The sequence below is a fragment of the Manis pentadactyla genome, chromosome 6, assembly GCF_030020395.1.
Source record: "Manis pentadactyla isolate mManPen7 chromosome 6, mManPen7.hap1, whole genome shotgun sequence".
Classification (NCBI taxonomy): Eukaryota; Metazoa; Chordata; class Mammalia; order Pholidota; family Manidae; genus Manis; species Manis pentadactyla.
In genome coordinates, this window is record NC_080024.1 from 43,377,414 (window position 1) to 43,404,158 (window position 26,745).

The 26,745-nt window shown below is 35.5% G+C and overlaps 2 protein-coding genes across 11 annotated transcripts in view; one reads left to right on the plus strand and one right to left on the minus strand.

Moving 5' to 3' along the window:
* The window catches only part of PMS1 (PMS1 homolog 1, mismatch repair system component), a 93,089-nt gene extending 80,395 nt beyond the window's left edge, over positions 1 to 12,694 (minus strand). For 4 of the 6 annotated variants that reach the window (XR_005024077.2, XM_036881868.2, XM_036881906.2 and 1 more), the window contains exons 1-3: positions 11,689 to 11,809; positions 6,729 to 6,880; positions 4,003 to 4,185 (exon numbers count right to left, since the gene is read on the minus strand). Coding sequence is in view for 5 of the 6 variants with exons in the window: in XM_036881868.2 (XP_036737763.2) it covers positions 4,003 to 4,185; positions 6,729 to 6,860 (315 nt within the window). In the remaining variant the exon portion in view is untranslated. Of the gene's footprint in view, positions 1 to 4,002; positions 4,186 to 6,728; positions 6,881 to 11,688; positions 11,810 to 12,569 lie in introns of those variants that run through there. The other 2 variants (XM_036881876.2, XM_036881885.2) reach the window with 2 other exon arrangements.
* ORMDL1 (ORMDL sphingolipid biosynthesis regulator 1) lies at positions 12,549 to 24,542 on the plus strand. 5 transcript variants are annotated; one of them, XM_036881947.2, is made up of 4 exons: positions 12,549 to 12,661; positions 14,609 to 14,789; positions 19,619 to 19,770; positions 23,049 to 24,542. In XM_036881947.2, exons 2-4 carry the CDS (start codon positions 14,616 to 14,618, stop codon positions 23,182 to 23,184), a joined length of 462 nt encoding a protein of 153 aa, XP_036737842.1. In that variant the 5' UTR covers positions 12,549 to 12,661; positions 14,609 to 14,615; the 3' UTR covers positions 23,185 to 24,542. The 5 variants fall into 5 exon arrangements, with proteins under 5 accessions (XP_036737842.1, XP_036737824.1, XP_036737832.1 ...); XM_036881929.2 differs by lacking the exon at positions 12,549 to 12,661 and adding an exon at positions 12,741 to 12,878; XM_036881937.2 differs by lacking the exon at positions 12,549 to 12,661 and adding an exon at positions 13,152 to 13,311.
* Positions 24,543 to 26,745: the final 2,203 nt, after the last annotated feature.

Below are 26,745 nucleotides of genomic sequence, written 5' to 3' on the forward strand. Positions count from 1 at the left end.
AAACCATAAAACTCCTATAAAAAAACATAGGCAAAAATCTCTTAGACATAAACATGAGTGACTTCTTCATGAACATATCTCCCCGGGCAAGGGAAACAAAAGCAAAAATGAACAAGTGGGACTATATCAAGCTGGAAAGCTTCTTCTGTACAGCAAAGGACACCATCAATAGAACAAAAAGGTACCCTACAGTATGGGAGAATATATTCATAAATGACAGAACCGATAAAGGATTGACATCCAAAATATATAAAGAGCTCATGCACCTCAACAAACAAAAAGCAAATAATCCAATTAAGAAATGGACAGAGGAGCTGAACAGACAGTTCTCCAAAGAAGAAATTCAGATGGTCAACAGACACATGAAAAGATGCTCCACATTGCTAGTTATCAGAGAAATGCAAATCAAAACCACAATGAGATATCACCTCACACCAGTAAGGGTCGCCCCCATCCAAAAGACAAACAACAACAAATGTTGGCGAGGTTGTGGAGAAAGGGGAACCCTCCTACACTGCTGGTGGGAATGTAAATTAGCTCAACCATTGTGGAAAGCAGTATGGAGGTTCCTCAAAATGCTCAAAATAGACTTACCATTTGACCCAGGAATTCCACTTCTAGGCATTTCCCCTAAGGATGCAGCACTCCAGTTTGAAAAGGATAGATGCACCCCTATGTTTATCGTAGCACTATTTACAATAGCCAAGAAATGGAAGCAACCTAAGTGTCCATCAGTAGATGAATGGATAAAGAAGGTGTGGTACATATACACAATGGAATATTATTCAGCCATAAGAAGAAAACAAATCCTACCATGTGCAACAACATGGATGGAGCTGGAGGGTATTATGCTCAGTGAAATAAGCCAAGCGGAGAAAGACAAGTACCAAATGATTTCACTCATATGTGGAATATAAGAACAAAGAAAAACTGAAGGAACAAAACAGCAGCAGAATCACAGAACCCAAGAATGGACTAATGGTTACCAAAGGGAAAGGGACTGGGCAGGAGGGGTGGGAAGGGAGGGATAAGGGCAGGGAAAAAGGAAGGGGGCCTTATGATTAGTATGTATAACGTGGGGGGGCATAGGGATGGATGTGCAACACAGAGAAGACAAGTAGTGAGTCTATAGCATCTTAGTACATTGACGGACTGTGACTGTAATGGGGTTTGTGGGAGGGGACTTGGTGAAGGGGGGATTCTAATAACCATAATGTTTTTCATGTAATTGTAGATTAATGATAATAAAATGAATTTTTAAAAAAAGTACAAAAGCTGCCTGCTATGGTCACATCAGGGTCTCCTATTTTTATGAGCTCCTGTATGTATGAAATTAAACATGTTTCTCCTGTTAAAAAAAAAAATAAGTATACTCAAGACAACCAAATTCCTCAAAAATGAAACAAAAGACAAAATTATAAATGTGGCTTAAGTAATCAAAGAAGTAAAATAGAGATTATCATTGAAGAAGGACTTGCAAGAGACAGAAATTACCACTGAACAGGGACTTGAAAGACTGCCATCTAAAATCAGAACTACAGTGAAGTTTGGGATAAATCATATGGCTTATGTACAATGTATTTTAAAAGACTAAGTATAGTGCTGCCATCTAGCAGACAAAGCTGATAATGTCCAGTTTCAGTTCTGAAAGGTTAATACATCTCTTAAAAAATACAGAAATGCCAAATTATTACTCATATATAGACAAAATTACATGTTACACCAATACAAATACACACACACACACACACACACACACACACACACACACACACACACACTCTCAAATTACATATTATTCTTCAAAATAAAGCTTACAGATTACCTGCTAAATTTGGACAATAGCTAAAAAAAATCAAATACTTAATGGTCTCAAACAATCATATTTTTAAAATAGTCACTGAGAGCCCAAACAATAATATGTACCAGTACTGGGAGTTTCAGAGGTTCCCTGGCACAAATCCCATCCCATTTTTAAAACAGACTCTTTCTATAAGATTTCAGGGCTGTAGGTTTTCAGATACAGTCTGTGGGGAGAAAGATGGGCAATGCCCAGTTGTACCCTCCAGTTACTCTTCCCTAAAATCTATTTGGAAATTTAGTGAATTCTAAATAAAGCAAGTGCTGAGAAAGACAGGGAAGAATAGGGTGTGCTATGTTTTGCATAGAGGTTTTAAGGAGAATGCACTTAAAGAATGACAAGGTCTTTCCTTCTCTAGTGTTATCTGAACATCTGGATTGTTAACAAGCTGGATTGTTAATCCCTATTCCTGTGCTAGAACAGCAAATCTCCCACTTTATACTCCACCTCTTTCCGCACTCACAATTTTCCTTTTTTACTTAGGCATGACCTTACAGAGCACCAAAGCCAGAGTAAGTGAATACCTAGCTGGAACCCTTTCCACAAAGAAAATGGAGAAAATCTACACTGTGCCAGTGCTCTAAGTGCAGAAGGGTAGAGAGAAGACCACAATAATCCTGGAGAACATATCACTGCTGGGGAGACTAGACTACTAAATTAGACGTCCAGAGACTGGATGAGAAAACAGCAGAATTATCTTACATCCATGTCACTTTTCTGGGACAAAAGGCATAAAGTCCTATCATTTTATTGCACCTCAGCATTCTCACCCAAATAGGGTCTGCTAGCCTAAGTACAGATGCAGGAATACACAGCCACTGAGCAAACTAAGATAGCCGGACACCCTCACAATTATCATGGCACTCACTGGGACAGATACTATCAGGTACTATCGCACTACAAACAAGTAACAAAATAGGACAAAGAAACTAGTACAGAGTCATGTGACCAAACACAACTGAAATGCATGCCATGAAGTAGTTATGTATGCTTGGGTAGAGGCAGTGAAATATAATTAGTACTACACAACTGAGTGGGTCAGGCATTGAATTCAGGGGTTTATATACATTGAAAGCACCTAACCAGCAGTCAGGAGAGCAAAGTTCTAGGATCCAGTCTGCCTCTAACTAGCTAGGGTTTAAGCCAAGTGAATTTATATCTTCTAGACACAATCTAATTATCTGTATTGACTAGAGTGGTATTTCCAGAGAGTGTTCCACAAGGAAAAAACAGCAGTAAGATCTTAATAATAGAGTTTCATAATCACCCAGATGCAGGGAAATGTACTTTCTATAAGCCACCAACTTAAAAGACTCATGAACATCTCTACTACAGTAAAAAGTTCTGAAGACTGCTTATCATTAAGATATCTGTTTAATTTTACTTAAAACATTTTCTCCCCAAGCTGATGGGTCACTAAACTATTTCTTCCTCTTACAAATATTAACATTGTGAAATACACATTGCCATTCCTCAAAAAGTTAAATAGAATTACTATATGATTGAGCAATTCCACTTCTGGTATTTACCCAAAAGAAGTGAAAGCAGAGACTTGAACAGACCCATATTCATAGCAGCAGAATTTGTAATAGCCAAAAAGTGGAGACCACCTAAAAGTCCATTTACACATGAATGCATAAACAAAACATGATTTATATATACAATGGAGTATTATTCAGCTTTAAGAAAGATTGAAATTCTGATACATGTTACAACATGCATTAGCTGTGAAGACATTGCTAAGTGAAATAAGCCAGATAGAAAAGGACAAATGTATAATTCCCTTACATGAGGTACCTAGAATAGTCAAATTCATAGACAGGAAGTAGAATAGTGATTACCAGTGGACTAGAAGAAATGAGAATGAGAACTTATTGTTTAATGAATACAGAGTTTTAGTCTGGGATGATGAAAAAGTCCTGGAAATAGATGGTGTTGGCTGATATACAACATTGTGAATGTACTTAATACCACTGAATTAATTGTACACTTAAAAATGGTTAAAATGATAAATTTTACATTATATATAGTTTACCACATTAAAAAAAAACACATTCCTTGCCAATCCTGGTTACTTTTGTCTTAATTCTAGTATTCCGTGATTATGAAATCACTAGTTTAGTCAATATAAATTACCTTACCTCAGCTACACAACAAATTGACCCCAATGCTTCTCCACGAAAACCGTAAGTTGTCAAATTTTCAAGATCTTCATGACTATTTATTTTTGAGGTGTAGTACTTCATTGCCATTACAGGTGCATCAATGGCCTTAATACCCTCACCATTGTCTCGCACCTCAATTTTATCAAATCCATAGTTCTCCTATAAAAAGTTAAAAAAATTTTAGCATATAAGGACATTACACCATCACATTTAGAAACAGAAACACATGTGAAACAATTTTGTCTTTTATTTATCTTTTATGGAAAAAACATTAACAAAGTAGAAGTTTAAATTTTTTATTAATTCCTTGCTTTGATATCATGGGCAAGGCTTTGTTTTTCCTGGACTCAGTTTCAACTGTAAAATAAGGAAGTCAGTTTGACCTTTAAGGTTACCTTGAATTGTTTCGGTATCATGGGTATTTATGTTCAGATTTATGTTTAACTTAACCAAAAAAATTATTCTGAATTATATATACTTTTGTGTATGTCTCTCAAAAAAAAACAGAATACCATTATCATCAAAACACCACCAGTTTCTACCCACGAGAGTCTACCAATTATCATTATTCAACCTGACATGTACTACTTTCTCCCTTGACCTACTTATTATTCTCGTAAGAATTTTAAATATTTACATAACGACTTTTTAAATTTCTTTCTGCAAATTGTCACCTAACAGGAAACTGTTGAGCAAATATGCCTAATTTGGCAACCTCAGTGGAGTTTTTAATTTGAAGAGGGGGAAAAAGCAAGTCAATTCATAGTTTAGTATATGTGAACTAATACTAAAAAAAGGCATACATTACCAAAACAAATCTAAATTCTTACAGAGCTCACACCTTCTATGAATATTGCATTTTAAATTTGGTAGCAAACTTCTATCAGAAGCTTGACTTCACAAAATTTTATGAGTATGACCATAGATGCAAGTAAAAAAAGGGAAAAAAAAAATCTTCCAACAGTTTTTATAATGACTCTGGCATTTAAAAATAATACATTTTTTATAACCTAAAATTATATGTGTTATAATTTGATATCCTACATATTTAAGGTGTTGGTGGAGACACCCAAGATTTAGTTCCTCTTTTCTTTCTCAATCTAAAATTAAGTAAACATTCTGGGAAGAGCTTGTCTGTTTCATTTTATGGAAAGAATTAACTATAGAAATGTTAAATCTTTCAATGTAAATAAGAGTTCCAGTCATCTGAGTAAAATAACACAAAAATCTGTTTAAATGTTTAAAATAGTATCAACAAGCATAATTAACTAATTATGAAAACATTCCTAGTTGGGACAGGTATTGTATGAAACCATAATAAAACAGGTCTCAATATGTGAAGCAAAACAGCTTTTTTTTTAAAACTCCACAAAGCGGAAGCTGGTAAATATCAAGAGACTAAAATATATAGCCAGATAAATATGTGTACTTTAATTTACTTTTATAAAAGGATCTCTGTTGACTTTATAACACTATTTTAAAAACTATGCTTTTTTCCAGAAAACTTTAAGATATATGTTGCCTGCCTAAGATTCTTAAGTGAAATCTGTCAGATTAACTATCTAACCCTATTTAATTATTATCAGTTGTATTCTAATCAGATTGAACCGACTCTATGAAATGTATAAGAAAAGAAATTGTCTTTCTTTGCATTTAATAATTTTTTTCATATTTACAACGCTTGTATTACTTAAAAACAAAATACAGGTTTGGTATTGTAAAGAACAGCAGTTCTTAGCATCACCTAGAAACTTGCGAATTCTTGGGTCCCACATAGAATCTGAAATTCTGGGGCCCAGTTAACTGTTTCAACAAACTCCCTAAATTATTCTGATGCATCCACAACATTGTGAGGCTTTAGAGTCAGAAAAACCTGGATTGCAATCTCACTACTTACTAATTATATTACTTAGGGCAAGTTCTCAGAACCTTAGTTATTTGTAAAATAGGTACAGTGGCAGCTAATTCAGTGTTTTTATAAGGAGTAACTGGGATTATATATATAGACATTTATAATACAGTTATATATAAGAAAGGGGTAGGTCTCTTCCCTATAAAGATTTGTATCAGTATTATTTCTAATATAATAATACTAAATATCTGACAATTAGGAGGTTTTACCAAAAAAAAGTATTCTTACATTCACTCAAATTTATACACTATTTATGAGCCAGGTGTTGGCCAGGTATGGAGGACACAAAAATGAAAAACTACAGACTTTACCTCTATAAGCTAGTAACCTCTAATTTGGGAAGGTAGATATGCAAACTAATAAAACAATAATAAGTGTCATAAGTCACATTAATTCAAAATGATTTAATATGTAGTGCTTAAATTTAAAAATGTGAAAACTATGGAGCAACAGGGACATGGTTTTGAAATAAGATTAGGTGGGGAAAATAAAATGCAAGTGAGAACATTTAAAACAAGTAAATATGAATAACCAAGAATAAGTATTAATAGAAAATACAGACAAATTAAATTTCTATTTCAGGTGATGGAATCCTAAAGAGTAAGTTTCTTTTACAATTTTCTGCAGTGTTACTATAATATTGATTTAAATTAAAATTTATTTTTAGGAATTTACTGTTAAACAAGACAAAGGATTCAATGTCCTAAGAAAAGAAAGGTGAGAGTTATAAGAAGAAAACTGTCCAGCCCTTTTTCACTTTGAAAATAATTGGCTTCTCAGAAACACTCACCAATTTAACATCTATGCTTGTGGCACCAGCATCCAAGGCATTTTCAACGAGCTCCTTTACAACACTGACCACTGAAGTGATTATCTGAGAGCTAGAAAGGAGGCGAACTGTTGCTGCAGGCAACTGTTTCATTCTAGCTTTTAGCACTGTAGCTAGAAGATAAAATGTAAATTGTGAAAAATAAAAAATTGCCGAACATTCCTGACTATATATGTAACAATAGCAGCTCACATTTATTGAGCCTTACTGTATACCAGACTCTACTATAAGCACATACAGTATTAACCATTTCTCTTATGTTATAAGCACATACAGTATTAAATCATTTCTCTTATGAGTTATTTCTCTTATAAATACTCTTTAAAATAGATGCCATTTTCATCTCCAGTGTATAAACTAATGCACAGAGAAGTTAATTGGTAAATCACATTCTGTTAGTAATTGAAGAATGATGAGAACAATTATGCTATAGTAAGTGTCAAGCACAATCTGCTTGGCTAGAAATGACCAGGTGGTGTTGTCATCTAGGGATGTGGACAATGTCAGTCAAGTGCCCAAATGGCAGTCTCATTTAAATATCATTATTCATCTATACATTTTGAAGAATTACAATTTTTCAGTTATTGAGCTCTTTCAGAGTTAGGGTATCTAGACCCTAGAATTACTTTGAACCTGAATTAATCAGATCCCAAACATACCAGGTAACTATTCTATGCACTACTGGGCCTAAAACATCATTTTAATCATGTGGCTCCCCAAAGCCATTAACATAAAATCTCCATGCTGGCATTTAAGGTCCTTTACATGTTGATACATCTAAAATCTGTCAGTAATTGTCTTAGCTATGAAACCCTTTGAAACGAAACACCCCATATGGAAAACCCCTACATAAAATATGCATGGAGTGGTGTTTGCATCTATATGCCTTAATGCCTAATTACAGAGAAGATTTCAGGAAGATAAAAAACACTAGCTTGACAACATTCAATTACTCTATAGAGCCAAGATTTTCTTTGGAAAAAAAAAAAACAGGATTGGGGGAACCCCAAATATTTCCTTAATTTACCATGACTAGTTACATCTCACATGGTGATTTGATCCTATGGATTTAGGTCCAAACAACACAGCAGTATCAAAAACAAGTCAATAAATTAAATGGTATCTGCTTAGGATTCTTTCTCAAGCAACTGAAGACATAAGACAAGCAGAATCACATAGAGTAAGAATAGCAACTGAGCAAAAAATGGAGTACAGCCACTATAACAATTACATAGGATTCTAAGTGATGCACTTCTGGAAAGAGGCCAACATACTGACCAGTGGGGCTGACTGGTCACAATTCATAAATATAACTATATATTGCTTTGTACAAGGCAAAGCTGATTAGCACAGTGGAAAGATATACCAAAGTCTAAAATAAACAGTTTTGGAATTCATTTTTATTACACATAAACTGAAACATATCACTTAAATCCCTCTATAAAATTAACTTATCACCTTATCACCTATATAAATGAAGATAATGCCTCACTGGTGTGTTGTGAGGATCAAGAAAGCACATATAAAATGTTCAATAAATACTATGGCCATATAAAATGTATAGTATTATTATTATGAGAGATCATTAATAAAAGCTGGGAATTCTTTTTTCATTCTAACAGCTAACTTCTAATTAAGCTATATAATTGATTTACTTTTGGGGTACCCCATTTTACAAAGAGTAGCTGTGAAATACCACCTCCTAATGGTATTTTGTAGCTCTCAAGCACTGTGAGGCTTTCCCAGTCAGGAAAACAGTGGACATTAGGACATTCCATTGTCATAACATTCACACAAAATAGCGCTGTCACAAGCAAAAGACACCCTCTGCACCCTCCCAAGCTTCAGATTGGCCTCAGTCCTAAGGGTAGAAAGCTGTATTGTTGTCTGGTAGCCATTAGTCACATGTGGCTATTGAGCACTTGAAAAGTGGCTACTGCAATTGAGATGTGCTAATACACTCTGGATTTCAAATTCAGAATGAAAAACTATATAAAATTTTGTTTTTATACACTGACTACAGGATAAAATGACATTCTGAACCTACTGGGTTATGTAAAATGTATTATTAAAATTAATTTCACTTCATTTTTTAAATCTTTTTAATGTAACTACTAGAAAACTTTAAATTATGTATGTGGCTTAAAGTTCTACTGAACAAGGCTGGAAAGAGCTGCGATTAGAAGAGCAGGCTCTGAAATCACATTGCTTTGGTTCTACCCCTAGCCCTTAAGTAATTACTATATAATGCCGAAGAAATTAAACTCTAAAACTCAAGCACCTAAATCTACAAAATTGGGATAATGGTATCATATGGTTGTGGTATGAAGTAATATAACTTATTACAGTGTTTGGTATACAAATGCTAAAGATTCCAGGATATTTGGACTAAATCAAGTTCCTCCAAACTCCTAAATGAAACCCATTCCCCACTTCTAATCCCTACCCCCAAAGGGGTAATGCATGGCCTGGCCTCTAGGCTTGTGTTCAAGTTTTCTACCTTAGTTTTAGAATCCCAAGGATCTAAGAAAAACAGTGATCAACCAACACAGCCTCACCTCAACCTTCACTCTTTTTGAGCACTCTCTTTATTAATATCATCTTTGTCTCATTCTCGAGAACCCCTCTTTCATAATCATCTACTCTTCCCCCCAAGTCCCTAATTTCATCCCAATCTACCTCATTCTTCTACTATATTGAGATCAAGGCAGACCACAGCATCAACACTGTCTTGATACACACCTTACCTCTTCCACCACACTGTGTCCTCTAGTTTCATTAGCTCTCCTTCCCCCCTTCCCACCACCACAGGCATCTTAGCCTTGAAAGCAGAAACAAAAAATTCTCCCCTCAGCCTTATTATCCAATTATCTTCTGCCTTTCTTTATGAAGCCAAACTTGAGCAAGTAACCTGTATTCACTTTCACCAATTTCTTATCACCAATATTTTTTAAATTCTTGCAAAATGGCTTATACCACAACCACTGTTAGGACTTTTTTCTCAAGTTCACCAATTTTCTCTTAAATCATCAAACAGCCCTCTCAGGAATCATGTTCCTCAACATCAGTGAAGCACTGATGATACTTCCTAATTCTCAAGGGTTTTTCTATCTGCAGCTTTTTGATCTGATTTCTTCACTCTTCCCAGAAGCATGGGAATCCCTCTCCTTTTAAAACCATAAACTTTGGTTGTAGAATAGTATCTAAATTGCCAATATTGACTTCTCTCTTCCCAAGTTGAGACAGGCATTTCTATCAGTGTCACTGCTACCTCAAAATAAAGATTTGTAGAACTTGTGCTCCTACTTCCCTTCCCATGCCTTCTACTTAAAGTTGCTTTTTATCTTAATTACACAGTTCTTAGTGACTAAGGTCAAAAACTTCAATATTTCTTTGCCAGCAGTCCCACCCCACCTGCACCTCTTACTCCTAAGGCAATCCTATCATTCCAGACCCACTTCCAATACCATTTGTAAAATGGTCCTTCCTTCCCCCTACATTTCTAAAGAACCTGGCTTGCTACATTCATGGAATGCTTATTATACCCGTCCTGACCCATACAACATCTGAATACAGGAAAATATATGTTATGTATTTCTTGATGCAACAAAGAGTAATCAGAGTACTTTATTCATGGCAACCACTTCATGTATACTAATGAAGGGCCACAAAAATTAATTTATCAGCATTTTTATCAAGCCAGTGTAAACATTAGAAGAATGTCACCATCAAGTCACCATCACCTTAACTCTTTCCCTTTATGTACTTTTTTTTGACTGGCCTCCATATTGTCTCCTACCTTACCTGTATCTGTAACCAGACATTTTTTCTGGACTCCAGGGCCTCATTTACAATTACCTGCTAAATAGCATCATTTGGAAGACTTGGAGGCACCCTAAACTTAACATGTGCTAAAATGATCTCAGATGTTTCTCTTCCTTATTATATTTCTTGTTTGATAATAAAAATAGCTAACATAAGCAATTTAATGTTATGTATCATCCCATTTAATCCTCAAAACAACCCTATGTATACTACCATTCCTCTGTCATAACTTGTTCAAGATACAAAACTAGTGACAGATGCACACCTGTATACTTCGGTATGTCTGACTCCAAAGGCCATGCTCATCTAGTTTCACAAGGCAAAATTAGAAACCTAAAGTCATCCTAGAAATATTCTCGCCACTCTCTCTATCCTGCCACCAAGTCCTGTCTGTCCTACTAAGTATTTCTCAAACCAGGCATCCCCTTTCTGTACCTATAGCCACTGCCTCGGTTCAACCCAACCTTTCTCCCCTAAACTACTGTAATAACCACCTGAATATTTTGCCGTGACTCTCAACCAACTATAGTGTTATCAATTTTGAATTTCATCATGTTGATACCCTACTTAAAATTTTATAACTATTTCTAACTGCTAACCAGTTGCCTACTGTAAACTTACTAACAACTGGACCTCTATCTTTCTAATCTCATCCCACTGCTCCCCAAATGCACACAAGGCCAGTCATACTACACAACTTACTTATCTTATTGTAGTAGGACTCACTCTTCCCTTTGGCTCAGAAGGTTCCCTTTCTCTACCAATGACTTCCAGTTACCCTTCTAGATATAGTTCAAGTATCACCTCCTCAAGGAAGCCTTTTTTACCTGCTTCAGCCACCCCTTCCCCAGATGGATTAAGGCATTCCTTCCTCTGTTCTCCCACAGCACATTTTCCTTATTTCTAACCCAAATTCATCACAGGTTATTCTAAGTTGTTTTTCGGTCCCTTCCTCCTGGCTCTGAGTTCTCTGAGGACAGAGATTTTACATTAATCTCCTACCTCTAGCTTAACCAATTTCTGGGACATAGCAGACTTTCTACTGTCCGTGTACCAAATGGCATCTTTTAAGTGGAAGGGTTGATATCAAGCTTACAAATCCCATCATGGAATGTCTGAGAATGTCAGGAATCTGTCTTCCGTATTTCCTGAGATGGAAATTAAACACTCCTGAAAGTGTTGATGACCAGGAAAGTCAGTTAAGGCCAACAGTCTACCTAAAAAAGAAGCAGAGATCAGAGAGCTCACAGACTTAAGGGAGAACACAATGTAATAACATTTAAAAAACACAGTAAATCTAAACCCCATTTTTTTCATAGAGTCAATTGCAATGCAAGGTATTAGTCAATATTCTCTCACACCGATTTTGAAATGTTGTTGAAAATTACTTTAGCAATACAAATCACAACGTTTGTGTACTGGCAAGGTAATGAAATTCGATTTCAAAGATGATGCCAAATAATCAGGGTTTTCTTCTCCGTTCTTAAATAAGATCAATTTTTGCTTTCCACATTTCCTCAACAGTAAACACAAGGACCTGTCTTCAGCGTGTGCATAAACCCACAATGACACCAGTAAAAATCGTGGCTAACTGAAAAAAGCTTCCTTGCACCACCTGTACGATGCCACAACAAACAAAATTTTAAACGTCACTCACAAGAATTGATTTATGGCTGTCGTGGGTTAAAGTGTCTTCCTGGCAAACGACAACTTTAAGCCATGCACCCTAAGGATCTGGGGAATGGGCTGCAACAAAGGCCAAACCCGACAGTAACGACCCCAAGCCCGCCCGGAACCGCTCTTCGCTAGTGCGCGACCGCGAGTCCGGCTCCATCGGCTTCCCGCCCAGTGGGGTGGGGGCTGGGGGCCGCCCACGGCGGCCTGGGTAGCGAGGGCCGACCCGGAGAGGCTGAGGGGAGGAAGCGCTCGAGCCTACGAGAATGTACGAATGAATGCCCGTTGGCCCCACGACACTACCTTCTTGCTCGCGCGAGGTGGGCAATTACCATCCACTAGCGGACCAGCCAGCAACTCACCAGTCGCCCAGACCCAACCTCGCGGACACCTAGGTGGGCCCCGGGCGCGGCGGCACTTAGTCCCGCCCCGCCCGGGGAACGTGGGATTGGCGCTGCCCGCAGCCAATCCCCTGGCAGCGCGTTCAGCTCTGAAAGCTTCCGCAAGCCGTGCGGCGGTGCTGGGGCTGACCGCTGGCATTGGGCCTTGAAGAGACCCGGTTGCCGCGGAGCCGGCGCTGCTCCCAGCCGGCCCCCCGGAGTCGGGCGGCGGGTGAGTGGGCACGAACGGCCGCGGGGGCTGTAGTGCTGCCTGCGGCAGTGGCAAGCTACTGGCGGGCCGGAGTGGGCTTGAAGGGTGAGAATGCACTTCGGCTGCGTCCCCGGCGCCCTGTCTGGCGGTGCCGGCCGAGTGGCCCCCGAGGCGTGCCCCCCACATTCTCATCGTCGGGTCCTAACCCTGATGGGAAGTGCAGCCCCAAGAAGGGGCGGGTGGGGGAGGCGCTGCGGCGGTAGCAGCAATGGCTTGTAGCGGCCGGGAGCTGTCTGCTAGCGGGGGACTCCCCAGGGGGTGACTGCGGGTCGCCGCCCTCAACGCTTCCTCGTGGGTAGAGCCGAGGGGGGCTCTTCACGGTCCTCAGCCCTTGTTTGCCGGTCCTGAAGTGGCGCGACAGACTCCCTGGGAAGGTTTTCTGATCTGGGGTAGGGTCAGTACCACACCGGCTTTGCCTTCAAATTCATATTATAAATTTTGAGCCTCTTTCGAGCATTATTTTTTTTTTCCATTCCGTGGAAAGTGTGAAAAGTATCTTCTTGAGTGGTGGTAGATTCTAAGTTTAACTTATAGCATATAAAAATAATGCATGATGCACCGTGGATATTTATATTAGAAGAAATATTTACACATGTAAATTAGAATCTTTGGCTTCGTGTTAGGGTAACCAACTTTCATTACAGGAAGCCTTGTTGCCTTGGTGCGCTTTCCATAGATTTTTAGAGGGAGAAGGGGACACTGGAAACGCTTGTTGGATGGGGTTATGAGATACTCCTCTCTCAAAGTCAACTCTGTAACACAGGGTTTATATGTGTTTTAAATTAGAGCTCTTCCAAATATAATCTAGTCCTCTTTCCCATCTTGCCTTTCTCTGGTCTAATCTAATCTTTTAAATCTAATCCTTTCTCTGGTCAGTTTTTTTTTACTCAGAGCCCGGGATGATAGGTATTCTTCAGGACAGCTTTATTTTGTTTAAGGGATTCTTAGACCCAAGAAACCTTCGTTAAAATAACTGGGAACTATTATCAGTTCTTCCTTTTGAACGCAAGAGGGAAAGGGAAAAACTTAGAAAAGAACAAAAGAAAAAAAAAACCTAGAGTTTTATGAGAGTTGACGAGTTAAAATTCGCAGAGTAAAGACTAGGTGTTTTAACCTAATTGTTTCAAAAGATTGAGAAACAAAACCTTATCCCGTGACCACGTAAATATCCACCACCTAATCCTCCCAGGTTCAGTGTTCAAAAAGAAGTAATTTGAATTCTGACCGTTCTTTATGGATACATTACAAGAGTCTGGCTACTGGAACAGGTTGGCTGGATCGGCTTTGCTTTTTTTTATTTTAATATATTATGTTGGTAAATTTAGCTCATTTTTATTTTACTGTAATGAAATTAGAAAATGTAGGTTCTCTCTTTCAGTTTTTTTCCTACGCATTATTTCACTTAGTAAAGCCAACATGCTAGAAGATAAGCTTTAGGAAAGGGATTTTAACTGCTTATTTTTTAAACAAGAATCATAAAAATAAGTCTTGTCTTACCATAAAGTTAGATGTTAATTATTTACTGTCTTTGTCAGCATCCGCAATTAGCGTATTTTGGAGGATGTGTTCGTTCTATTTCAGAATAACTAAGAAAAAAAAATCCTACTAACACTTATTTTGCCATGTCAGAATTAAGAGTATTTAGGTTTCTCATTATGTTAGTGTTGATTCATTTCATTATGTTCCTGCAGACCAAACATGAATGTTGGAGTTGCCCACAGTGAGGTGAATCCAAATACCCGTGTAATGAACAGCCGGGGTATGTGGCTCACATACGCACTGGGAGTTGGCTTGCTTCATATTGTTTTACTCAGCATTCCCTTCTTCAGTGTTCCTGTTGCCTGGACCTTAACAAACGTTATACATAATCTGGTAAGAATTTCACCTTATGCTAAACACTTAAAAGTTTAAGATTTAGTGATTTTCAAGGACTGCGGGAGGAAGAAATGGAGCATTATTGTTTAATGGATACAGTTTCAGTTTTGCAAGATATAAAGAGTTATGGGGATGAATGCTGGTGGTGACTACAAAGTATTATAAATGTACTTGACACCACTGAACTGTACAATACACTTATAAATGGTTAAGATGATACATTTTATGTGGATTTATTTTTTAAAAAGCTTAAAGTTTTCTGTTATAATGAAGAAAAACACAACTTTGTTTTATTGAGATATGATTCACATAATATAAAATTTACCCGCTTATACAGTGGTGATTTTTATTATATATGACAAATTTTAAATTCTAATCAGAATAGGATTCTATTTCATCTATCTCACTTTATATTTAAATATTGATCTTTTTTTCTAAGTAAAACATTTTTTTCTCTTACAGGTTTTGCAGAATCTAGAAAATAGCTCATTTTAGCAAAAATTAAGACACTGTAATTCAGGCTACTATAATATTGATTAATCAGAATATTTTACAAGAAGTAATTACATTTTTTGGTTAACTGAAGTCTAGTGAACCTTTTTGTTTCAATCCTTGTTAAGTCTTCGTGCATTGTATGAATATACTTTCCTGCTTCCGTATACAAATTGTGAACACTTAATCACAGCTCATATGATTCAGGATATTATGGTGCCTTAGTTTCTTCATGTTTACTCTCACTCTTCTGTATTGTATGATAGCTCTACAAAGTATCAGAGGTTCAGTTGACTCTACTGACCATATTATGGGCACTGGAAATTGCCTGTTTAAAAAAACAATCCGTTGGTGACTTTTCTTATCTTTAACAGCCTATTTAAATAGAATGAAAGGGGAGAAATCCATTTAATTGGGACTTTTAATTAAATCCAGATTAACTAAATATTTAAAGATGCCCCAATAATAAAGAACTTAGGACATTAAGACAAAAATGAAGGAAAAATAGGTTTTTAAAAATTAGTACTATGTATATTGTTCTCTTAACACTATTTGAGGTTGACTGGAGGAGGACAAGGATGATGTAGAAATAAGTGAATGTCCATTTTATTTTATGTAGTAGACTTTTGTAGGGCAAACACTTTTTAGTTAGTGGCTTCTCTAAAATATTTGATACTAATCATTATCACTTTTATTGGAATTCTTTTCCTTTGGCTTCCTTGAAGTCATTTTTTCCTAGATATATTTCTGATCTTTCCTTTTCTGTTTCCTCTTACAGGGGCTTCCTTCTCTTTTCCTCTCTTGAATGTTGCTGTTCCCAAGGTTCTTTTCTTCTTGTCGTCTTATGCTATATATTCTACCCATATTTTCAGCTTCTACCTATAGAATGATGATGCCCATTTTAATATTGCCAGATCACCTTTCACATTAAAGCAAACAAGTATAAATTGAGCTCATTCTGATCTATCCCTTATGACTCAAAATCTGTTCCTCTGACTTTGTTCCTACTCTAAGGTTCTGTCCAGTAAACCAGATAGCTGGATGTCAATGGTAAAATGATTGATGTATAATCCAAATTGAAGCTGTTTGAAGAATGAAAGGGAGTTCTAGTATTAATTTCTCTAAGAGAATAGGTGTAAATTAGGACCATACATACAAACTAGGATGTATGCTTATCCTAGTCTTAGGATAACTCCTTTTCCTTTATATTCCATATCCATTTAGTCAAATCCCTGTCTGTTTTACTGCTTTTCTGTCTCTCAACTTGATCCCCACTGGCATTGCTATAATTTATACCCTTATCATTTTTCTCAGGTGGGTTATTCCAATAGATCAAATGGTCTCCTTGATACTCCTCTACTCTACTCTCCTCCATTCCAGTTTGGCAAAGTGTTATTTTTAAAATGCATGTCTGCTCAAGTCATACTGTAAGTCTTTGATGATTCCCCATTATATTCACAGTAAAATGCCAAGTTTCTCTTGTGGTATATAAGACTAGTTGATAACAGTACAGAGGCAAGAAAGGGACTTGATCATATCTCAGCCCTGTCCAAACACAAGCTATGCTCTAACAATAATAATAATTGTCGTGTTCTCACCTTTTTGCTTTGGCTTAGTCTCTTTCTTCCTCTATTTTAATACCCTTCCCTCCTCTCTGGTCTGCCTGGCTGGTTCCTACTTGCCCAGAAAAACTCAGCTCAGGTATCACCTCCTCCAGGAGCTGTAAAACTCCCATGATACATTTTGTTATGTGTTTATCATAGTTTTATAATTATCAGTTTATCATTTTTATTTTAATTCTTTATCCCTAAAGACATGTAAATGTTTGCTAAATGAATTAGTCCATATTGTCACGTAATTTCCCCTTCTCTAATAGCATATATATTAAGTGTACATTAGAAGTCATCTTCCCACCTTCATGTTTTCAAGCTGGTTGACTGAGAATGACATACAGTAAATGGCCATGGACAAAAGATAGGTAATTGATAACGTAGGGAAGTAAACCTCTGACTTAATAGTTCACCACACTAAAAACCTAACTAATCAGACATAGATGTATCAATTATATGACTCCATTTTTAAATTTCTTTTGAAGATAGCCTACATGAAACAAATTAAAAATATGAAATATATACTAAACACTTTTAAATATGGGAAAATAGACCTAATCGTTATCCCTGGTTAGAAAAAATACTATGTTTACCTTTCTGAACCATACAGTAGAAACTTACAGTGATTGTTTTTATTCAGTGCTACAGTTACTCTTACAGGTATTAATTTTTCACAAAATTCTTAACCTAGCTATTAAAATAAATCAAAGTCCCTTCATTTTGAGTCAATAAATATTTCTTAAGGGCTAACCAGGAACTACATATTTTTTTCCTAATACTTTTGATGTGGGAACAAATCATCCTAAAATTGTTTGGATTTTATTCTTTTTCACTGAAAAGGGTATAGAAAATAAACTTTGAATGTTATATTCTAAAAACTGGTGAATGCATGTGGTTTGAAGGAAATAATGAGAGGATTTGTCCTCTTTGGTAATTCTAACACATGGGGCTAGAGTAGATTCTTAACTTTCATGAGTTATTTATTCCTGAGAATTTGAAAATGTACAATTTCTGTTTTTCATTATCTCCTTTAAAGCCCATGTGAAAATGGCTTTCCTTGTGCTTACAAAATAAATATTCCTCAGCTCAATGTCGTCTTGACTTAATTTCTAATTCTTGCTGTACCAGCCCTTTTCCTTGAGGTATTCAAGCTAATGGGAAAAACAAACATTAGTAAACAATTCTAACAAAATACATTGTGCTATAAATGAAAGTATTTCAAATAAAATTCTATACAAGCAAGTAGTCAGGAGGTTAACTATTACTATGAAGAGGGTTTCACTAGGGGGTTGTCATGTGAGCTGAACCTTCAAGAATGAGGTAGTTGACCAGGTAGCATCATGGCTTTTCCTTGGCAACAAGGAACCTTTCCCTCTGCATTTCCTGAGTACTCTAATTGTACCTTTGATAGCAATTTCTGCCTTACTTTCTAGTTTCTTATGCATATCTTTTTTTTCTTATGGTCTCTTAGAAGATTGAAGATTTTCAAGGCTCTGGACATGTCTTGCTCAGTTTTATATATGCATATGTGTCCTGTGTTCTGCACATGTAAGCCACTTACTAAATGTTTGTTGAGTTAAATCCAATTGAACATGAGCCCTTCCTGTTATTGTATGTAAACAACTTTTGAATTGCCTAATGGAATAACTAGGAAGTAGACTAAGCTTTGAAAAGAAGGGTTCTCTTAGCCAAATATGATAATATAAAATTTCGAAACATTATTAATTTTATATATTTATTAAAAGTTGAAGTAGAAAAAAATATCAGATCCTGACTTCTAGTTAGAAAAGCTGTTTCATGATAATATTTAGGCAGAAATACTGTTACCAGTACCTCAGACAGTGATCCTGCAATGAAGTACTACCTATCTATCTAAATGGTTATCACAATCTCAAGGAAACCAACTCTGGTATACATAGTTTTTTTCCTAATTAACCACAAAATTAGTCGTTAAAACACCTGACTGGACAGAATGGCTTTTAGTAATGTTTTTTACTTTGATTTTTAAAAACTAACTTCAAAAGAGACACGTCTGGGCACAGTAGTGATTTTAAAAGCAAATTGAGTTGAACATTGTGCCTATACATCAAACCATCTTTGTTGCTTTGGAAGCGAACTATTGAGACAGACATTAATTTAAATTAAACATTTTTAAAACCATTTTCCCCTGATACAGAGATTTTGTTTTTTATTTATCAGTTTGTATGTTTTTATCATTTTATAATTATCCTTAGATTTGTTAACATCAGAGTCTAAACTTTCCTTTACATTGGGGGAAAAGTGATCCTATTTCCTAGGAAAGGTGTTAGAAAATCTAAAAGTAATGATGTAAAGCTACTCTGATGTTACTTTTCATTTATTTTCAATTTAAGTAGAGAAAGCAGTTCCTCCCATATTTTTCCTTTACCACCACTTCCACCTGGCTGAGTTCTAAGCAGCATTTCTTGAATGCTTTATGTTAGTTCTTTTTCTATGCTTTTGTTTAAATCATTTCTCATTCATGAAAGCCTTCTCCTTTCTTGTGTTGACCTTTTACTGGTTTCACCAAATAATATTTATATGCCCCTGGAAGTTTTATTTTACTCTAACGAAACAATAATATGAAAGCTTAAAACTTGAACTATTAAATTAAATCACATATTCTCTTATAGTCTGGAATATACTTACTGACAAACACTGATTTTATATTTGGTACTGATTATAAATCCCTTGCTTGTTTTCTAGGGGATGTATGTATTTTTGCATGCAGTAAAAGGAACACCTTTTGAAACTCCTGACCAGGGTAAAGCAAGGCTCCTAACTCATTGGGAACAACTGGACTATGGAGTACAGTTTACATCTTCACGCAAGTTTTTCACAATTTCTCCAATACTTCTGTAAGTGGGAGAAATTTTTAGGTAGGAAGATTGGATGAAAGGAAACTAAGCTATCCTTTTATTAGATTAAATTTGAGTTAGGAAAAGAATATTTTGTTTAAAAGCTTTATTAATAAATAGCTACCTCAGATAGAGTATAAAATACAGGCAGAATTTTTAACAAGCTGGTAATAAGCCAGTTTTCACTTCAGTCTGTGGAGACAATATTATGTGTTTATCAGTATGCCTGTATATTATCAATATACAGGTCAAAATATTCTAGTTCATGCTAAATTGCTTATAAGAAAATTAAACACACAATCTTAATACATATTCCATTGTCAGATTGATCTCCCTAAACAAGGATTTGATGATTTCAGATGAATTTCACTGACCACTTGCCCCATTTGGATGTTCAGACTCCTTGGGACAGATATTATAGTTTGGAGAAAAGAGAGGTTAGGCTTTCATTATAGGACAGAGGAGGGCTGAATCCTGTATTTGGCGGGATTGGTTTGCTCATACTAAAATTTTAGGCAATGTCACATAACTCAATCTGATGTGAGAAATAAATGAGATTTTTATCTGTGAGGTATTTAAACTTGTATCTGGCATCAGATTTCCTCCTATTACCTGATATTCAGAGCTGTCCACAAAATGGTTCCTCCCTTATTTTTCCTTTATGTGAATATTTTCTTCCCCACCCCAAGCTCCCACTGGTTAAGCTCTTTTAAGCAGCATTTCTTGAATGCTTCATGTACAGTCCTATTTCTATGCTTTTGTTAAATGATATTTCCTATCTGAAATGCTTTCTCCTTTTTTAATTTATCAGTCTTACTCTTCTTTCTTTCAAGATTCAAATTCTGCCTCCTCAGTGAGGTCTTTTCCTTAGCACCCAACCTTGAGTGAAAATGCTCTGCTTTAAATTCCTTCAGTAATTGTTATATATCCCTTATTTATTCTACTCTTTATTATTTCTATTATTATAAATGTTTTATTTCTGCAAAGAATTTATGAGTGTATAGATTGCTTTGAATTCCACACTTAGTACAGTTGCTTGCATATAACCTATTTTGCATATATCGTAATCATATAGCTTATTCATAATATATCACATAACTTAACTCATAATATATCCATGATAGAATTAGTGCAGTCTGGAGTAGCCTGAAAGACTTCTTGGAGGCATTGGAAGTTCTTAAACTGGGACTTAACAGAGGGTACGTTTTAGATACATGTTCAAGTAAGGGAAGGTATTCTCAAATGAAATGGATAAGTTCATCATAAGGTGGTACATTTCTCTTTTCTTGTATTTATAGCACTTTGAGGAAATTTTTTGTTTTAGCTCCACATAAAAATAACATAAAAAGAAAAGTGGTTTGTATGGTCTAACAAAGATAAATGCAATAACAAGAATAATGGTTATTTAAACAGCCCTAAATTTGGATTTTAGCTGTACTATTTTCTAGCTATGTGACTTTTGACCATGTTATTGAAAGCCTCACTCTCCTCACTTATGGAATGTTGAGGATTGCATTATAGTAAATGTAAAACACCTGACATATACTGAATTTTCAATAAGAACTACCACGAAAAAAAAAGTCAACTAAGAGGTACCTGTGTACAGCATCCATATTTCTTAAAATTTATTTTTGACCCACAAGTATGATTCAAATATTCTGTGATTAAATTCCTTACATAACGGAAGAAACATCATTAAAACAATCCCTGTAGCATTGATACTTTTCAGAGTGCTTTCACATTTTCTTACTTAAACATCATTTGTCAGGTAGGTGAGATGTGCAGTGTTATCCCAGATATTTAGATAAAGAAACAGACTCAAATGCATTACCTGGCTCCAGATTTTGTAGCTAGTTAAGAGTCACAAGTCCAAACTAAACCCTAAACTTAAAGCTTCTAATACAGGTGCCTTTCCAGTAAACCCTTTGGCAAACAAATGCTATCACACCGATTCCCACATAGGTTTTGAAACTCCTTGGATAGTTGTCTAGGTTTTTGTAAAAATCAAGTAATTTTCATATACCAGATACCCAGTTTTCATTAAAAGACATAAAGGGGTCATGTGCTACAGTTTGATAAGAAGAAGCCATTCCAAGAAGATTTATTATTTCCAACATATCAGATTATAAATTAAACCTGTAATGAAGATGGAAACTCAAATTATTTTACTAAATGCTAATGATATCCTATTTGGTTCAGTAAAGGAAGTCTAAAAAACAGTTTTCAAGTATATGAAAATAGGAAGAGTTGAAATATTGAGGAGTATGTTTTCATCTCAAGAAAGAATTTTCTGACTATAGTTTGTGAAATTAGTGGAAGGTTTTAGAATTTCTTAATTTCAAAGGTTTTGAAAATGAGATGATGTTTTTAGTCATAGTTGAAAATTGCTACTTTTCTAACCATAATTACACAAAATACTTATCTCCCCTTCTAAGAAACTAATAATAGTACTTAGAGCAAGAACTATTAGAATGCTTTCCTGTTACTCTAAAAGTACTAATTAGATAAACATCCTTACACAAACTAATTTCTTAGTTATGATCAAGAAAGGTATGATGTCTTATTCTTTACATCCTATCTCTATGAGGGTACTCTTCTATTGGCCAGATGATGTGTCTGCACTCTGATGTACTCTTGGGTAAAACTAGACCTTCTGACTCAGTGATTTATGATCTTAAGCTTGTTAAATTCTCCGATGTTGGATGTCTTTGAATATGTATGTATGTTCAGTCCTAACAAAAACAGCTGGATTTTACAATGGTATCTTTCAAATTTCCAGTTAAACTGGTCATAGAGCTGTTTAACTATAATATGGAAATGAGAACATCAAAGGGTCAATCAAATACTTGTTTTCTTTCAAAGATAATAAATTATACTATACACTGACACCTCATTTTTCACAACTTTACAGCAGTGGTTCTTAACCTTTTGGTGGCTCACAAAACCCTTTGAAAATATTATGGATCCTTTGGATCTGGATCTTATTTTAAGAAACATACACATAAATTACGAAACTATACCTGAAATTTCAGGAAGCATATAAATCCTAGTTGAAATCCTTCTGCTTGAAAGCATGCTAAGTAGCAAACATAGTCTATTAAATGCATTTAATACAATTGTAGAAACGTAAAATGTTTCCTCTTGGTTTAGTGTTCAAAAGTGGTTCTGCTTTAAGGTATTTATGCTTCCATAGCCTTTTTCTACCTTTAAATTTAAAAAAATTTCTAAGTAATTTCATTTTTAGATATTACATATATGCTTAACTTTTATTTCTACAGGTATTTTCTGGCAAGTTTCTATACAAAGTATGATCCAACTCACTTCATCCTAAACACAGCTTCACTCCTGAGTGTGCTAATTCCCAAAATGCCACAGCTACATGGTGTTCGGATCTTTGGAATTAATAAGTATTGAAAAGTTTTGAAATTGAACTGTGGAGTTGTCTGTAAGGGAGATGTGGTTCGTAAACTGCACTGTATCTGTGATACTGTGAAATGAGAGGTATTTAGTTTGGAGGACCAATTGTTGGTTCTTTATATGCTGTTTTGAAGTGCAGATTTTTACTTGAAGGTGCCTCTGTTTAATGCATCTGTTATCTTTCTGAAAAAAGGCTTTACAGGCAGGCTGGGCCGGCCCAGCTTATCAGTTAAATGGCTATAAAGTAAGGGTATCGTAGGTAAATCCAAGGAATTTATCCAAGAGATTTATGAGACACTTAAGACCAGCATAGCTTTGAATGAATGGGCATTATGTTAGAAGGAGATTTTCCAATCATTCAACCAGGGTCAGTTTAAGCAGACTTAGATGTAAACCAGAATCATTTCTTTAAAAGTTTATTATAGATTGTTTTTATCACCATACATATTCCTCTTGTGTTATATAGGAGGTGATATGCCCTCATGTTTTATACAAGCCAATCCCTACTTATGAGTGTACTTTTTTGGTTTTGCTGGCTCAACACTGTTGACAGATGAAGTCATTTTTACATTTATTAAGTCACTGAGTTCATGAAGATTCACCTTGTAAGTGATGATAGAAGACAGCTAGGCATCTTACAAACAGCCTGTGAGTTGGCCTTCTTATTCTGGAACAAAGTGAGTTTTGCTGCCTCTCTAGACAGAAGTCTGCTAAGCCAGTTAAGAAAATAATTTACTTTATGCAGTTAAAGTATATGGTAATTTAAAGGTCTCTGCTTATTTGGTTAAGCAATATAATTGTTAAAGTCTGCCATTCTTTAGAAAGTAAATGTAAAATGGACAACTATATAGCCAACCTTCTCTAGCAAGAGTACCAAAGTAGCTAAGGGAGTCTTTTAAGCAGGTCTGCAATAAAGATAGCATTGTCTTTTCTTAGTCCTCCTGCTCTCAGTCCCCATATTTTGCCTTTCAATATATGAGTCTTAGTATAAATAACCCAAAATGGTAACTGGTTCCAAAGCAGCAACCACATTAAAATCTTGTGACTTAGAGAAGCTTTCTATAGTTGCTGATATTAATTGCAATAAATAACTATATACTACTTTGAGAAATAAGCATAAAAAAAAAGGTCTAATATGGGATAAAACTGAAAAAGCTAGTAACATTTGTAAGCAGATTGAGTTAAAAGAGCTATAGACCAACTTAAAAGTCAAGTTGCTTCAATAAACTGACTTTTGGGGGTAATGATCATTGTTTTGTATTTCAAAAGTATTGAGTTTAGAAATCAGTTGTATGATAATTCCTTTGTATTTTTAAATAACCAATCTGTATGCTAATAAAATTTTTTTGGTGTAAGATTATTGCAGAGGCTCTCAAATTCAGTAGTCAAAGTTGTGCTTTATTTTTCAAGTTATTTTAAGCAACTGAGTTTGTAAAGTTAAGGTAGTTAATATTTCTTTTAAAGTTTATCTCAAAAGGCTTATAGTTTTTACACAGACTTCAGAGATAGAAATATGCCTCTAATACAAGCCTTCTTCTGTTTTTCTCTACTTTCACCCTTCAATGGTTTAACAATATTTATTCAATAAATACTTGAATGCCCACTCTGTTGTAGGTCTTGTTTTAAGTATTATGCATATAGTTTGTAAACAAGACAAATCAAATCCTTTCCTTTAAATGCTTACATTAAATTTGAGAACAGATAATAAAGGAGTAAACAGATACATATTATTTTATGGTGATAAATGCCATGAAAAAAAGAATAAGCAAGTGAAAGGCAGGGGCCTGCCCTCAGAAAGGTCTTCCCTAACAATCCAAAAGTGATATTTGGACACAGACCTTACTCCTTAAAGGAGCAAGTAGTACAAAGATCTTGGGAAAGAGGCTTCCCAGTAAAAGTAATGACAAATATTAAGGCTCTTGAACAAGAGTCAGGGTGGTGTGTTTCAAGAAAAACAAGACAGCCACTGGGTCAAGAAAGGAATAACAGCAAGGAGGACAAGAATGATAGCAAGTGAGGTCAGAGAAGCAGGTAGAGGTCAGATAACAGGACTTTATAGATCAAGGAAATGAGCAATTTTTACTCTAAGCTTGACAAAGCCATTGGAAAGTTTAACAAGAGGTTAAAAGGAGATGTGATCTTTTTTTAAAGTTACTGGCTAATGTTGCAAAGAAAGTGTAAGGGAATAAGGAAGCAGGACAAATAGTTGGGAAGCTACCACAGGCAAGAGGTAGCTCAGACTAGGGAAATAGCTGATGAAGTGGTGAGAAGTGGTGAAAAGTAGATTAGGAATATAATTTGCAAGTACAGCTCACAAGACACTATTGAATATGGAATTGGGGAGGGAACTAAAATGATTCCTAGATTTTTGGCCTTAACACTTACCTAGGTGGATGGTTGTGTTAAATATGCAAACTGTTCCCAGTATCGCAGATTTATAGTTAAATGTAAAAAAAAAAAACACTTTTTTTTAAAACAAAGTCTATGATAATATGACTATTATTTGTAACAAAACCAATTGCTATGGTATAATTGCTCATAATTTCAAATCAGGAGACATAATGCCAATTTCTAAATAAGCATGAGCTCAGAAATGCCACTAATTTTAAAATTTGTTGATGAATCTTTCCTGCAGCAGTTACTACTGTAGAGTTTCAGTGGTGGTTTTCTATTTCCCCCATTCCTTCTAGTTATTTATTGGACTTCAGTAACAAAGATTTTTTTCCTTCTCCTCTATTCATTTGTTCAATCATTTGTATTATTGTGGATTCATGGATATCTTATTCTTTGATTCCTAATTCACTATTATCGTTATTAATTTGTTATTCAAATTGTCCTCCACATTTGGCTATTGGGAGCCAAAGTTCTCAGTGGAAATTTCCAAGCTGGCTCCTGTGTCCTTTTTGACCTGCCCCATGCTTTTTTCTTTTTTTTTTGTAAATCATAAAACTATATTACTGTGGTTATGGCCCTGTTGTCTATTAAACTATAAAGATTCTAAGGGGTATAACAGTGTATCCTTAACTGATATCTGTGTGAAGTAGCCTTAAAGAGCTATATGACACTCAGAGTTGGAAAAGACCTCAGAGGCTATGTAATTCAACCCCCAACCTTACCTTGATTTTTATTAACACCACGCCTGCATTCAGTTTTGTGTTAGTGCTAATTAAGGAGGATTTACAACTTATAAGACTGCATTTTTGCAATGTAATATATTTTACATTTAACTAAAATCTAATCCTTATTCTGTATAACTTTAACTATTTAACTTTTACTGTTAACAACAGCACAGAATAAACATTACGAGAGCCTTCACCATTTTCTATATGATAGTTTCAGATTTCTCAGATTATCATAGTTATTCTGCTCTAAATTGTAGTTTATTATTATATAACACTACAGCTAGCTACAAGAGGTGATAAAATATGATGTCACTACACTACTTCTTCCCGTGTTCTGGATACTTTTTTTAATGCAGCCTCACAACATTTTAGCTATTTTGACAGCCATGTATCACTGATTCACTATGGCCAATGAAACCTAGTCTTCAACATATAG